This window comes from Zootermopsis nevadensis, unplaced genomic scaffold (assembly GCF_977971745.1).
Source record: "Zootermopsis nevadensis isolate Lab colony 2312 unplaced genomic scaffold, Znev_1.0 Znev_ptg000025l, whole genome shotgun sequence".
NCBI classification, from domain to species: Eukaryota; Metazoa; Arthropoda; class Insecta; order Blattodea; family Termopsidae; genus Zootermopsis; species Zootermopsis nevadensis.
In genome coordinates this window covers 6,654,556-6,670,378 of record NW_028259157.1, presented here as the reverse complement: position 1 = coordinate 6,670,378, position 15,823 = coordinate 6,654,556, and the positions used below count along the sequence as shown (strand labels likewise).

The window sequence follows — 15,823 nt, the reverse complement described above, 5'->3', positions numbered from 1 at the left end:
CACATAATTAATACAATTAATTCTTCTCAGGTGGTTAGACATGTAAAATTGATGTCACAGTCCAACATTTTTTAACCCATCTTTGTATCTGCCAGCCCTGTGGTCACTTGGGACCAGGTATGGACATTAGGGTGGGTTCTGGAGCTCCAGACATAATCCTGTAATTTCTGTTTGTGTGACTGGAGGATGTGGGTATTGCTGTGGCTGAGATGGATTGTTCTGCTTGTTAACTTTGCTCAGCATACTTGTTTGATAGTGTTATGCATGGGACTTTATAGTGGCTGCATAGTATTCAACACTTAGATGGCTGTCTTCTGGCTTGTAGCTCCATATAGTCTAGTAGAATTTTACCAGACTGCTCAGCACTACAACCCAGAAGACAACCATCTTCAAACTCACTGCTGTGAAAACCTCAAATCCTATATAGTAGACCTGTGGGTCAAACACCTTATAGTCCAAGAACAGGGTGGTCATAATATTAACATGGTTCTGACAAAATGTTTGATGGTAATGTCTCCACTGCATGATTTATATGGTTTCTGGAATCCAGAGATAAATATACACATTTAACCACCTGTAACCTGTCGGACTCCATTAAATGATGTGAGGGATATGGCAGGTCTTAGAGAACCCCTCCTGCTATAGTAATGACAACTACTTCACCATTAAATGTTCCACTCTGTTTTCACAAAGGCTTCTGAATGGTGCTATAACCTTTATAGTGGTAGTCAACAGACTGCTTCTATCTTATTTACAGAATAATCTAGTCATGACAGTATAGTTATATAGCATTTCCTACATAGTACTATCTAGGAAATGCTATGCTTAAGTTCTACGAGCTTTATTGACTTGGAACTAGTCGCACATTCCCACTGTATTATTTACAACGGTGAAAATACTAGGCAATCTTTATTGAGTCAGTTTTGGGGAAAGAGACATTTCTGGAAGGAGGAAACATCTACTTAATTATAAAATAAATATATTTGCAAGGCAGCATTAAAATACAGTTTTATTTATTTAAAATATTAAACATTACAACTGTAACTTTAACATTAATCTAATGTAATGAAATATATTTAGTATCACATATATAAGCAACATATTTTAACAGCAATAAGCATAATTTAAATTTAACTGTCATTCAGAACAATTCTCCTTTTTTGCCTGTAAATAAGGCAATTTAATTTCAGTCACACTTGTCAGTAGACTCATTTTCCTTTACAAATTTTGATACAAAAGCTGTGGTATATAAAACATAGAGAATTATTATAAAATGGCAATATTCATTTTTAATAATTATTCAGACATTTTATGTGTGTGTAGAGATCATGCCTTATAAAATCAATTTTATTTTCCACCAAATGTCCACATACTAGTTTTCCACCTTCTGTATAGACAGTTACAAGCTGTTAGAAATCAATCAAATTAACACTACTTTCAGAGACATTTATCTCCTTGTGAATCATTGGCACTCAAAATGGAATAACATACTAAATAAATCTAGGTAATGAATGTTAAAAGAACTGGCATTTTGTTTCCTTGGATTTTCTGGTAGAATTTAATTGGCTGAACGGCTAGGAACCATTAACTCTGCAACATATAGGCATCAAAGGTGTGACCAAATTATCTGCTTGTATCTTCAGAGATGTCAAATGTGGAAAATTATTGTGTATTAGGCAAACATTTTCCAGTGTTGTATGCCAAAGCTCATTTCTACGTGTGTTTTGTTCAATATGCGGATACATCATATTTATAATATTTATAATCTTTATTACATTCCATGGATCCATAAGTTAGTCAGATGACAATAGGTTGTGTAAAAAGTCATAATAATACAATACATATTATAAAGTACAATTCATTCTATTATATAAATTTCACATAATACAAACAAAGGATTCACCTAAAGCAATAAGTTACAAATAAATCTACTCATTACATGCAGAAGATAAAATATCACTTATTTGTAAAGAATAGAAATTCATCGACAGAGTAAAAGGAGTGTGTAATTAAGTATCTTTTTAATGCTACATTAAATTGTGCCTTGTAATTTACAAGACTTGTGAGACTTAATGGTACACTGTTGAAAATTTTGATACCTGCATAATAAGCACTCTTCTGAAAGCATGAGAGTTTGACACCTGGTCTATGATGAATTTCTAGGTTTGACACCAGCCATTAATCTAACAATTTTCTTTTGTAAAGTGAATATCTTTTTGCTGCTTGATGCATTACCCCAAAAAATTATTCCATACTTCATTATAAAGTGAAAATAGGCAAAATATACTGATTTGAGTGTGTCAGTGTTGCTGACATGCAGCAGAGATCTAACTGCATAACATGCATTTTTTGGGGAATAGATTGTAGCACATTGTCTGTTAGTTTGAATGCTGCATTACAGTGGATACACCTTTCCTGAAGCCAAATTGTTCTGGGACCAGTATGTTGTTAGTATGTATATGATGACTTAATCTATTGTACATAATCTTCCCAAGTACTTTAGAAAAAGTAGTTAACAGTGAAATTGGCATGTAATTTGTCATACTAGTTTTGTCACCTTTCTTGTACAGCGGTCTTAGTATTGATATTTTAAGGCGGTCTGGGAAAATGCCTTTGTATAATGAGTGATTACAAATGTGGCTTAATGGATGACTAATTAAAGCTGAACAACCTTTCAAAATTGTACTTGTTATTTCATCATAACCCGATGAGTTTTTTGATTTGAGGGACTGTATTACACTTTTCATCTCAGTTTCAGTGGTTGGAATAATATTAAGACCAGGAAATACAGATTTTAAAAATGAAACAGCATCTTCTGCCCCTGCTTGATGTAAATTTAAGCTTTGAATATAAAAATAACACCCACTTTTAAAATATTCTTGAAAGTAATACAAATTAACCAATTTTAACATTAATACCACATTTGCTACCTAGATTTCCATTAAAAATGTGTGTGAATTGCATGTATCTTGGGAATTAAGAAAGAGTAAAATATCTTATGAAAAGTAGCCCATATAAACCCTAAAATGCTTAATATTATTGACCTAAAACCAACCATTGTTTCTGAGCATTATTTTATTAGAAATATTCCAAATATTTTCTTGCAATAGAAACTCCAAACACATATTTTGAATTATAACATGTATTACTTAAAAATAATTTCTTATTCAGGTAGTATAAGATTTAGAATTCATACTGATCAAGTCATATAAACTTCCAAATCTTCTTTCACTTTCTCCTGGGAAAATATAAATTAGTAAGGTAGTGAACCTTTCTATATGTTCCTTTGTATGAAATTAGTTCATATTTATTTCTAATAAGCATTCATTTATGCAGTCTCAGAGAGACATTCACACATCAATGGAAGATTACAATATTTAGACATACAATTCATTAGTTCTAGTTTTTAATAATTTCTACAATATACATATTATTCTTCGTAGAATTGATGGTTCCTCATATAATTATATGTGTTTGTGTGTGTGAAGTGTTTGTAGATAAAACAAAAGTTATTGGTGTATGTAGTTATACTTCAGAACTGAGTCCAAAGAACAGTTTTTCAGACTTTTGCACATTTTTGTTAGTGTTAAAATATTCTGTGCATAGCTTATGCTCAAACCATGGTACAGTACAATGTACCTCACTTAAAATAGAAAATCTCTGGTGAGATGACAAAACTATGTTTTACTGACATGTACATTTTAAATATATTAACTGTGCTTGCTTCCTAAATTGTCAGTGAAGTACATTGTCTGAAGTGTAGTAGAGTTATAATTGATTGATGCTGTTGTAAACAACAGTATACTTTAACAAAGTGTTAGAGCAGTGAAGTAGGTTTATGTGTTGGTGGAATTATTGCATGCATCCAGAACATGAAGTATAATAATATTGTCTGGATTGGCTCATCCACATGTAATTCAGACTATATATTTCTACTGTTTTGTAAAGGAGATGGAACATCAAAATCATATCCTGAGCCATATGAGTCCAATCCAAACCTCCATACCCTCATTCTTAGGGCACATTGTAGTAATATCCTTCAATCTAGACCTGGTCTGTTCATTTGCAACCAAACTTTACATGCATTTGTCATCTCTCCCCTACTCCATCCATCTCATCCTCCTTGATTTAATCATCCGAATAATATTTTATGAATAACTATGATAATGATGATAATAAGGGAATTTGCATGAGATGACAATGTGCAGTAGTCAGTCACTGATTTTGATCTTATCTTGCATACTATAACATGGTATTTGTTGAAGATGGCTGTCTTCTGGGTTGTTGTGGCATGCAGTTTGGTAAAAGTTTACCGATGTTTCAGAGGTCATTGCTGCCTCCATCATCAGGGCAATGATGATGATGGAGGTAGCAAGGATCTCTGAAACATCGGTAAACTTCTACCAAACTACATGGTACAATAACCCAGAAGACAGCCATCTTCAGACTCGCCACTGTGGAAATTATAAATCCTACATGGTATTTGCTGCATGCATTTTCACAATGCATGTAGATGTAACTATTGTTTGGTATGTGGAAGTGAGTCAGTTTACACACTTTGTGACAAAATACTCACAGCATGCATTATTCATAGAATTTATTTAACCTTTATTTATTATTCTTTCCAGAATATGAAAATCTGTAAATTGTTACACATACATAGTCTCAAAATTAAATGAACATGCTTTTCCTGTAGGTTGTGTATTGTAGGAAAATTGAAATGGGATTTGTGTTTTCCAGTGAACATGAAAGGTTAGGAATGGCTACCCACTATGGACCAAATTTCAGGAAAATTATGCAGCTGGTTTACCTCTCACTTACAACACAATGTTAAAATATGTATTACAAAAGTATTATCTAGTTTATAAGTGGTCTGTAATTGGGTGTTTAAAGCAGAAATTTTTTTGAAGACTATTTATTTTGGAAGTCATCATCCATAAGGACTAGTGATTAATGTATCAATAAATTTTCCCAGAAGTATCTCATGAAAGTCTGGAATGTTTAATTTCCAGCCTCTAAGAACAAATGTAGATCATTGTTCTGTAGTTAATAATGTGTCAGTTGAAATTCAATTCTGATGGAAGTTTTTTTGTGTCTTTTACTGGTTGTATACTCTTTTTGATAGTTGGAGTAGTGGAATTTTATATTTCTTGTCAGGACACAAACTCCTTCTCAATGCTGTCCAAGATCTGTTGTTCTGAGAGGTCATAGTCTGGAACACTATGTGGATGTAACATGACAATATCTTCTGTCCTAAACATGTTAAAATTGTATAAATACCATCAATTTTAGTTGAAGTGAGAGTGGGAAACTGTTGAACTCTTAACAGAAATAAGGTACTCACGCATACTCCCTATTATTTCTGTCTGAATTGAATGAAATTGATGTTATTATTCTCTGATGTTAATTAATGAGAAGTAGGCCAATTTCCATTTTGCATTAACATTTATGGATCAGGTCACATGCAACAGAAGTTATATGAAAGAGGAGGGAAATTTTGTGAACAGTAAATATTTTTGTAACAAAACTTTGTCCACTACTAAACAGATTGTCATCATGGGTGAATCCAAGTGTCACATCATGTGAAAAATAGAAAACATCTTCTGGTCTAGCTATAACAGTCATTTTATAGAAATTAAGTACATATACCCACATACACAATCTCACAATCTAAACACATGTGGGATAGTAGGTGAACCAACCAACAGTTCATCACTTGATTATGCTTCTCTTATTTGTATATTGAAATATACTCTTTTAGGGTTACATATTCATTATTTTACTGATATGATATGGGAGAGAAAGAAATAATGTTGGCAGCCATTAGAGCAGTGTAAAATAAAATAAAATAATTGGTTATTCCACAGGAACATTTTGTGTTAATATCTGAAGGGGAAGTCAGATGAATTTAATATGGAAGAATGATCAGATAAAGTAATGGAAGGAGGAAAGACATGTAAACAAAGTGTGATAAAAGGTTATGCTGTTGTCCATAACTTCACTACTAGATGAATGAAGTAGTCAGCTTCATGATCTAGCCACTTTACCCATGGGGAAAGAGTCACTATTACTTGTTACATGAAAGGTCTAATTTTATCATAACCGCTGGGCAGGAATGAGAATCTTTGATATACTTAGTGAAAGCCCAAAACCCTTTGCTCAAGCAAGGTAAGATAAAGTTGCCAAATGTTCAGAGGATAGCATAGTTTAAAATAGAGGACTTTGACTTCTTTATTTGTATATTACAAACTATTCGATACATGAATTATGTACTGTATGTTAACATGGCTTGTATAACCTATTAGACAGACAAACTTTGAAACTTTATAATAACAAAATGGAATTTATCTCACATGCTAGCTGTATTGTCTCTTGAATTTAAACATGCATACAGACAGACACAGTGAACCATTAACCACCTATCTGCTAATAGGTACCAAAGATTTTTAATACACCTAACACCAAATCTGTCATAGGACATGAACCTGAACCACATAATTTAACTTATTTCCTTTGTATCAGTATTTGTAAAGACAATTTTTTTCTCCATGTTTAAGTTTTTCTTGTACCATTATTTACATGAGTCATACTTACTTTGAACTAGATGATTCTTTTCCCTCATTCAGTGCATCCTGAAATGAATGTGTAATAAGATAAAGTATCTCTATTTCTGCAGTCACCATTACTAGTGCTTTCTTCTTTAAATAGATGCATTCATAATGACTGAAACAACAGTTACCCTAGTAAGGGGAAGTGCAAGTTATTGTGAGATTCAAGGTTCTTACAGCAGTGAAGATGTTGATCTTCTAGGTTGTCCACATGGTGTTAAAATCTAGAAGACCAACATTGCAAGATGTCTTCTGCATGCATGCTGCCAGAACATTTAGAGAGAATGTTTAATGAATATGTGATAACTCTTAACTGCTTCCTCCCTTCTTTTTTCAACATCTGTCAACTGCATTTTAATATTATTTTCCTGTCTGTGCACGTCTCTTCCCCTTAGGTTTTCCAACCAATCTACTACATTCTCCCAGTATGTGCCACAATGCCTCTTATCACATCCTTGGTGATTTATGTGATGAACACAACTTAACGAATGTCATGACTAATTTTTCTTTCATTCCATTGCTTCTTTGTCTCTTCTGTGACAAATATCCTTCTTGGTACTTTGTTACTAGGCACCTACGATCTACATTCTTTATTTAATATACACATGAAACAAATTACAATTTAACATCACAGCTTTACATAAAGTCTGCAGATTAATTAAAAATAGTAATTATTCTGGCATTCATTTTTGTAGCAATACTATCATATGTAAAACCAATGACACCACAAAACAAGAAACCAAGATCATACTTCAGTTGTTTCTTACAACATTGAATAGAATCAGGTAGTTGGTGAAAAGTGAAATAATTTTTTAAAATATAATGCAAGTTTTCATTGTTATAGACATTGGAGTGACTTACTGGCCCTTTGAATATTAAGTGGATATTGTGCATATCTGTAGGGTCAGGTGATCTTATTTCTTAGCTTCACACATGCATTTGTTGAGTTGAAAACTGATTTTAATGTTGATTTCTGGTGGATATAAAAGCAAGTCATATTTTAAGGTACTGTGCCATGTGTCTGAAGGGACAGGAAACACAGTTAATGTCTCATTAATTATATCTGGCATCCATATACAAAATCAAAAGTGGAATCTATTGGATGAGAAATAAGAGGGAGGGAACCGAATAATAATGTGAATTACATAAATACATACTGATTTTCTCTTGGATTGCATTACTGATTACACTTCTACCATGTGTAGATGATATAACATGTGTCAGACATTTTGGACATTTATGGTTGTAAATTCTGTCAGTTAAAATAACAGAATATTACAAAGTTATGAGGTGAAGTGCTCTAGAAAGGTGACAGTATGCGTACCTTCTTATTGGCTCTCCGAAATTTATCAGGATCAAATCCATCAACGATGCTCTAAAAAGGGGAAAATGCATTCAGTGTAATTAAAACTGTAATAATTGATGCTTACAACATAACATCAGAATCCAGAAGAGCAACATCATCTTCACTGCTGTGAGACTGTAAGATCTTAAAAGAGGCTGTAATACCACTTTTCCTACTATGCAATTTGGCCCACTTACATGTGATAGAATTGGCCTGCAATAATTTTTATTAACCATTGGGACAAATATTGTTCAAGAGGAGACTTCATTTTATGTGTAATATTTTGTTAACTACAGATATCATCAGTCTGTAATATAGTTTCCCCTTATAGTGTCTGAGAAGTACAGTGGGGAAATTCCTTTAATCAGATATGCCAAGTACTGCAAAGGACTGTTGTTCACTTCTATTGATTCCACGGTGGATACAGTAAAAACCTTCAAAGCATTGATTTCTGAGCAAGGTCAGGAAATTTCTGTCTCTTCACTGAATATGCAATTTATCCGTAGCAAGAATCTGATTTAATAAATGGAAAGTCTGGTGCTTGATTCAGTTCAAAGGTCTTCAGACCAAAGTCCTGAAGTGTCACAAAACTGATTGTTTTAATTCATTTGCTGAGCTCTATTAATTAACATTTCATTCATTGTGCAGTCTTGATAAAGAGAACTAATTACTCAACCTGTCTAGAAATTCCCTATTTTTAAGGAACGAAAAGACCATATTCTGAACCACATGAATCCAGTCCACGACCTTAGACGCCTCTTCAGTAAGGGCAGTTTTAATATTAACCTCTCACATTGTGCCAAGCTCTCAAAACCCATTTCTTACTCTAAGCTCCTCTGACCAAAATTTTGTGCTTATTTCTCACTTCCCCATGCAATCTATAACTACTACAGACTTAATGTGTAATCGAACTGGAAACAGTGAATGAAGATAGTCGCTTGCAAAGGATGAGAGGAACGTGTCCGGTTTAAAGCAATATTCCCGGCAAATTATTTAAGTGGGCCTACTAACGAAAATGCCAGCCTGGTAGCTCAGTCAGTATTGTTATTGACTACGGACTGGACAACCGGGGTTCGATCTCGAACTGGGGCAGATGATTTTTCCTCTAGTCTCTGCGTCCAGACCGGCTCTTGGGCCCCACCCAGCCTCCTTTCCCGAGAGTAAATCGCGGCCGAGGCGTGACGCTAACCACACACCCCTACCTAGAGCCGATGTTAAAAATTAGTAGGAGCTATACTGCCACTCCCCCCAAGCGCCTACATGGCGTGTAGTTGGATAGCTTTGCTTTACTCTTTTTACTAACGAAAATAATTTTAAAAATCTCTACCAGTCTCCCGTCAAAGCTTCATATTTCTTATTTACTGAATGTGGGTGATTATTATTGCATTGTTCGTTGTTTCTTAGGAGTCCAATGAAATTATAACTGTAAAAATGGGAAGGAATGAGAAGTAATAATTACCTACTTCCCTTTCCCAGAATTTGCCTAGAAAAATTCAAAAAAGAGGTCTGAGATTAGTGGGGCTTCAGTCTGAAGTTGGAACCGATGACTTCCCGCTTATGAAGTAGGTTTTCTGACATTATTATTACGACTCTGGTCCAAAGTGTCCTTACATAGTTTATGGCGATGAAAGACAATGATAGAAATTAATCATGAACTATTAAAGTTGATCGGAAGATGCTTTCTCATGGCGATGAAGACGTCCGTGGTGGTCTTCTGGGTTGGACACCATACGTCGACACCCACATCCAAGTCGAAACTGCGTTACAACTATAATATCGCCGGTCCTGGTTCGATTCTCGGCCTGACTAGCTATACTGACAGAAGTTTTTAGAAATTCAATTAGTGTCTTAATATAGGCAACACTTATTTCCTTTCTCATCCTTCCGAAGCAAATTTACCCTATTGGATGACGTTTTATATTATACGAAGTTGGGAAAGTTTTTTCACGTGACCTGAGAAACACTATAATATTTCGTGCTATTTTAAAATATGTACACTGAACGTAGCTAATAACATTTTACATTGTACAGGATACATTAGGCAGGCTGTTTTGGGTAACGGCTTAAGTACTGTATTGTTACATTATTAAAGAGGATATATTTTTAACGGGTAACATTTTAAGAATATCGATTATGCTGTATTGATCTACGAGTAGCGTGTGAATATATGAAGAGGGTGCATGCGTGCAGCCCTTAAGCTTAAACATTTCATGATAGTTTACTCCGCTCAAAGGTTGTGACGTACTTATGCAACACGAAAGTCAGATAACCTGTAATATCAAGTTCATGACTTTTTTCAGGGTACTACAGAAAATATATATATATATATATATATATATATATATATATGAACAAAGTGTTGGACACTGTTCATTGTCTGAGGTATATTTGAGAAACGCGACGTTGGCTCTGCTAACGTCTTCAGTTGATTGGTTGTCATACTGACATTTTCTTTTGTATCAGTAACGGTCGGGTTCGAAATTGAAACCGTAGGAATCCTAACCTAACCACTGTACCTTATAGGTGTCAGCATAATATCAATCAATTACCTGAAGACGGGAGTAGATCCAGCTCTCGAAACGTCGGGTTTCTCAAATATACCTCAGGCAGTATACATTGTCAAAGATACTGATTTTGTCATGAATTAGCCATTGTCACAGACCTTTAGAAATCGATATGTTGTGTCCTTAATTTTGATGTGTTGCAGACTAATGAGAATTCGGTTGTCACAGTGTAGGTACTCTGGCCTGTTACGATTGAGAATTACTTATGAAAGGGTGAATATTTAGACATTTGATAGGACTGCTTGGACAGTGGATCGCACATCGCATGGCCTTTTCTATACATGTCAACACTACACACATAAATACATACACGAACAAGACCCCTTAGTTTTGATATATATTATACTTTAATTGATTTAAGAAATTTTAAGAGCTGGGATAGCTTAGTATAGTGGCTATGTTACGGGCTGGACGACCAGCGTCCGATTCCCGGCATGTTAGAAATTGTTTATCGCCACAACGTCCACACCGGCTCAGGGGCCCACCAAGCCTCCGTCCTATGCAATTAATACCGCGAAGATTAAATAATTTGCCTAATGAAATAGTTCACTCAACAATTTTGTAAGGTCCATTAAGGTGGGTAGCCGTAATTTATTCTGCCCCAGTCTTTTTAAATTTAATACATTCGTGTTATATTATAAAGCGTATATATAAACATTGTCTCACCTTCTGATAAATCCATTCGTCTGGAGATTTCATGGGTTCTGGCGGGCTCCATGTGAACTTCATAGGCGCTGATTTTGTGTTATTATTGTTGTTATTTAGTAATGCTGACGGTGGAATATCGAAACGTGTCTGGGGACCGGAAGAGGATCTAATACTGCCCCACCCAAAGGTCGTTGCAGTGTTTTCAGTACAATTATCTCTTTCAGGCGAATTTTGCAAAACGGGAACACCAACTTCAAAATCAGTCCATTTTGTTTTCAGCAGTGAGAGGTCACGTTCGTGTGAAGGTTTGTCGGGAATTTTAAGATCAACTTGATCACTGATAAAATTAGAACTTGAAGGAATACCAAGGGAATCAAAAGTCTGTTCAAGGTCCTGAATATCTTCAAGTTCATCGTCGTTGTGGATACTAGTAACGTCATGCAAGTCCTGGCGGAGTTTTCCCATTTCTGCTCCAGCCTCCTTAAGAGTTTTCTCGGTGGTTGGTTGTCGTATTGGCGGGTGTCTCTTCCTCGTGACGACCACATCCGAAGAATCATCGTCTGCAGGGGCTGGTCTAAGCAATGTCTCGATTGTCACCTGATTGCGGCTGCTTCCTGTCCCCATCACAACCTTCAGGTAAGGCCGCTTACCATCGACTGGGAGAAATGTCGTGGAACAAACAGGTGGATTGCCTCAGCAAGGACGTATTGATTGGTGTCTCCGTGTTAGTTGTGCTTACAATAGGTTCTGCTTCTCTTTACGTGACCCAACCTGTCATCATTGCAAATAGGTAGGGGAAAGGTGGGGTTGAAAGTACGATTGAAGGCGATACATTTTTAAAGTGTAGGAAGAGGCTGAGGTACGTCTTATCAAGTAATTATGCTAGCGTCTGTATTTTGTGACAAAACTTTTCTGGTTGTTGTTTCTGATTTTGTGACGAGCTCCATAGATGAGAAATGTGCACTACAAAATTTTAGTTAATGAGCCTGAAGGAAAGAGACCACTCAGAAGACCTGGGCTTAGATGGAAGGATAATATTAAAATGGATTATAGGTCAATGCATTGCGGGATGTGGATTCGATTAATCTGGCGTAGGAACAGGTGGCAGGTTCTTGTGAACTCGTTAACGAACCTCTATGTTCCATACTGAACAGAAAATTTATTGACTAGCTAACTGAGCAAAAAAGAACTCTATTCCACGGACTTTGTTTATAATTTCATTGGTTTATGTCATTTTAATTAGCACCTCAGATTCTGATCATGGACTTGCACAGACTATTATTAAGACGATAAAATCAGTGGGGATGACATGAGTTGAGTTTATAGCATATGTAGGATAGATGAGAATTATGTACAAAATTCGAATCCATATACCTGAAAGGAAGACACGCTATTAAAATGGATCTTTAAGAAATACAGTGGGGGTTGTAGACTCGATTCTCCCAACTCAGGGCAGGACCAGCAACCTCCCAGTGGGGCTGATTGCTTAATATGCAATCTGTAGATTTCCACCATACATAGACAATTCAAGTTAATCAAAGACTGAACTTGTTTCGTTACTCTCGTTTTAATGTAATGCTGAAAGTCTTCTTGCTGAAGCTCTGTGTTCACAGGGGTAGATTGCCATAACTGAAGACATTTTTCCTAGAGATGAATAAGCTTCCCAACGGTAGCTAGATCTAGGGTAAATGAAAGGATTCGTCTATAGTTACATTACAACTATGATATCCCTGTTGTGATTGGCATTTCATACTTGTGTACGGGCCTCCAGGCCTGCCTGTTGTAATGACCATTTAATGACATCCAAACCTAACATAAAGCCAATTTAGAACTACCATACATGCCTCTTATAATACCAATACAGAGGCCTCCAGGTCTGTGTATTATAAAAACCATTCAGAAAATACAAATACCATCCACCCACCACCGACAAACCAACTACAGACCACCCTCTGAACACCGAACTACCCACAGAAGACGATTCACCCACCATCAACACAGTAACTATCTACCCACCCTCTACCAACTGCCCACCACCTCACATCAAACACCTCTCACCAACTTAATTCACACTAACAACCATCCCATTAAGATCTACATCCACGCACATCCGACCAACCCCAACGACACAAGCACCATCCCCATGTCCAACACCGACACATTACCACTGACTCACCACGGCCCCAACCATCACCGATCCACCCAACACTGCCTCACCCACTAACGACCCAACCAACTCACCTACCACTCCCAGCCGACCCACAAAAGCACCAAGAGACCACTAAACATACACTTGAACCCACTTCCCACCATCATCAGAGCCACCGCCGCCGCCGACCCCGCCGCTACCACCACGAGCACCACCACCTCGACACCCACCACCACCACCGTCAACATGACCACTACCAACACCTCGACCACCAACACCACGAACGCCACCACGACCAATACCACAACGACAACCATCGCCAACTCGAACACCAACACCACAAATAATACGACCACTACAAACACCAATAAGACCACCACAACCGCCGCCACCTAGACCAACACTACCATTACGACCACCACAACCACCACCAAAACCAGCACGATCACTACCACCACATCTACCAACACTATGACAATAAATCGAACACCAACATTACCACCACCACCACCAATACGACCATCACCAACACAACTATGACTACCTCTACCAATGCGACCATAACGATAACCAACAATAACACAACCACCTTCACCACCATAACCACGACCACCACTAACACCACCAAGACAGCTACCAACAACCACACCTTCACCACGACGACGACCAAAATCCCTCCACCATCACGAAAAACACGATTACCACCACCACAAATACGACAACCATCACTAGTACGACCACAGCGACAACGATTACCACGACAAACACCGCCAGCACGACCAGCACTACTACCACCATTACGACCACCACCAATAAGAAACCATCACTACAACAACTATCACAATCACCACCATGAACACAAGCACCACGACCACCACCGGCACAACGAACACAACGAAGACCAACACCTCGACAGCCACCAACACGATCATTATGGTCACCAACTCCATACACTGTCACGTATCCACGTCCGAACATTCAACGTCTCCGCGTCTCCATGTCGGCAAGTCCAGGCAACTCTTGTTCCACGCGTTATAAGTGCTTGAGTTCCCGCTTCCCCGTGTACACGAGACACCATGTCCCCCTGTCTCCACGTCCCACATCGCCACTTCCCTACGTCTCCACGAACACTCAACTCCGCATCACAACGTCCCCACGTCACCATGTCACATCAACACAACACCACGTCAATCCGTCACCACGCCTAGTCGCCTCGACTCATCGTCCTCACTTCCCATCTTCCCCTGGAACCCTCGGCCTCTCACCACTTGTACCCACGTCTCCCCGTCCCTGCCCCCATTCTACCACCCGCATTCCCCCGTCATAATACTGGAAATTTTCCAAAAGTCGGACAAAAATAAAAAATTGAAGAATTTCAAATTAATTTTTCTCAAATATTTCAAAATATTTGGCTCTGTGCTGTTTGTAGATAATTTCAAGCAATTTTTGATTTTTTGATTTTTTTTAAAAATTTCAATATTTTTTTAAAAATATTCCCTGTGCGATCCCCACCAAAAACAGTCTATGCCACACCCGGCCTCTGAGGGACTTAGTATTTCCATAACCATGTATCTGCCTCACCCGCTCTCTACCGGACTCGGACTCTTACCCGGTGTCCTACGTGAGCGATTAAATGCGAGCGGTGCGAGTTGCTTGGGTGAAGCGGAAATATCAAACTGGCTGTTTGTGTGGCGCTGTCCTATGTTACAGCGAAGCAGTCGCCGGCCAAAGTCGAGATCAAATATTTTGATATTTTCGCGCAGGTCGCTGCGCTGGCCAGTAAGGCGCATGCGCAGATAAGCTCTGACTGTGCAGTACAGGAAAGGTGCATGCGCAGAAAGACCGTGTGCTTCTATTGCAGTCTCTCACGTAGGACACAACAAGCGATTCCCTTATGTCATATGACACCCCATGCTGCTTATGCAGCTCGCTTCTTATCACTCACGTAAGACATTGCCTTAAGGTCCTGGTCATTGAAGGCGGCAAAGACACGGTCATACAGACCGGATCGTGCAGATACCGGGTCCTAAAGAGACCGGTTTGGGCTGAGACCCCGTGTAGTGAATTTTGAAAAATTTGAAAATTATAAAAAATCAATAAATGCTGGAAATTGTCTGAAAAGCGCACAAAACCAAACATTTTTGAAATATTTGACAAATAATTTTGTAAGTGAAATTATTCAAAATTTCTTTGTTATGTGCGCTTTTTGGATACTTTCCACCATTTTTTGAAAAAAATTTCAAAATTTTCCAAAAAACAAAAAAAGCTGGAAATTGTCTGAAAACCGCACAAAACCAAATATTTTTGATATACTTGAAACAAAATTGTAAGTGTAATTTTTCAAACTTTTTGTGCGCTTTTCGGACAATTTCCAGCATTTTTTGATATTTCGAAAATTTTCAATGTTTTCAAAATTTATTTCAAAATTCTCCCCACCTGATGCCTTGCAGAACCGGTCTCTGTCGGACTGTTTCTGTCGTAGTGTCTCTGACCAACGCGATCTGTCTCA

At 37.4% G+C, this 15,823-nt stretch overlaps 1 protein-coding gene across 4 annotated transcripts; it reads right to left on the bottom strand.

Moving 5' to 3' along the window:
* Positions 1 to 996: 996 nt before the first annotated feature.
* LOC110831383 (uncharacterized) lies at positions 997 to 15,470 on the bottom strand. 4 transcript variants are annotated; one of them, XM_087355653.1, is made up of 4 exons: positions 11,184 to 15,470; positions 7,933 to 7,983; positions 6,595 to 6,632; positions 997 to 1,590 (listed from the first exon to the last, which is right to left on the bottom strand). In XM_087355653.1, the coding sequence occupies exons 1-4, from the start codon at positions 11,787 to 11,789 to the stop codon at positions 1,575 to 1,577; spliced, it is 711 nt and encodes a 236-aa protein (XP_087211779.1). In that variant the 5' UTR covers positions 11,790 to 15,470; the 3' UTR covers positions 997 to 1,574. The 4 variants fall into 4 exon arrangements, with proteins under 4 accessions (XP_087211779.1, XP_021923000.1, XP_087211781.1 ...); XM_022067308.2 differs by having other exon boundaries at positions 997 to 5,253; positions 11,184 to 15,469; XM_087355655.1 differs by lacking the exon at positions 7,933 to 7,983.
* Positions 15,471 to 15,823: the final 353 nt, after the last annotated feature.

Excerpts from the sequence above, each read along its gene's own strand:
- LOC110831383 (XM_022067308.2), bottom strand. The coding sequence starts at position 11,789 with ATGGGGACAGGAAGCAGCCGCAATCAGGTGACAATCGAGACATTGCTT. Across the intron at positions 7,984-11,183 it reads ACGAATGGATTTATCAGAAG|AGCATCGTTGATGGATTTGA; the intron begins GTGAGACAATGT and ends TCCCCTTTTTAG. Across the intron at positions 6,633-7,932 it reads TTCGGAGAGCCAATAAGAAG|GATGCACTGAATGAGGGAAA; the intron begins GTACGCATACTG and ends CATTCATTTCAG.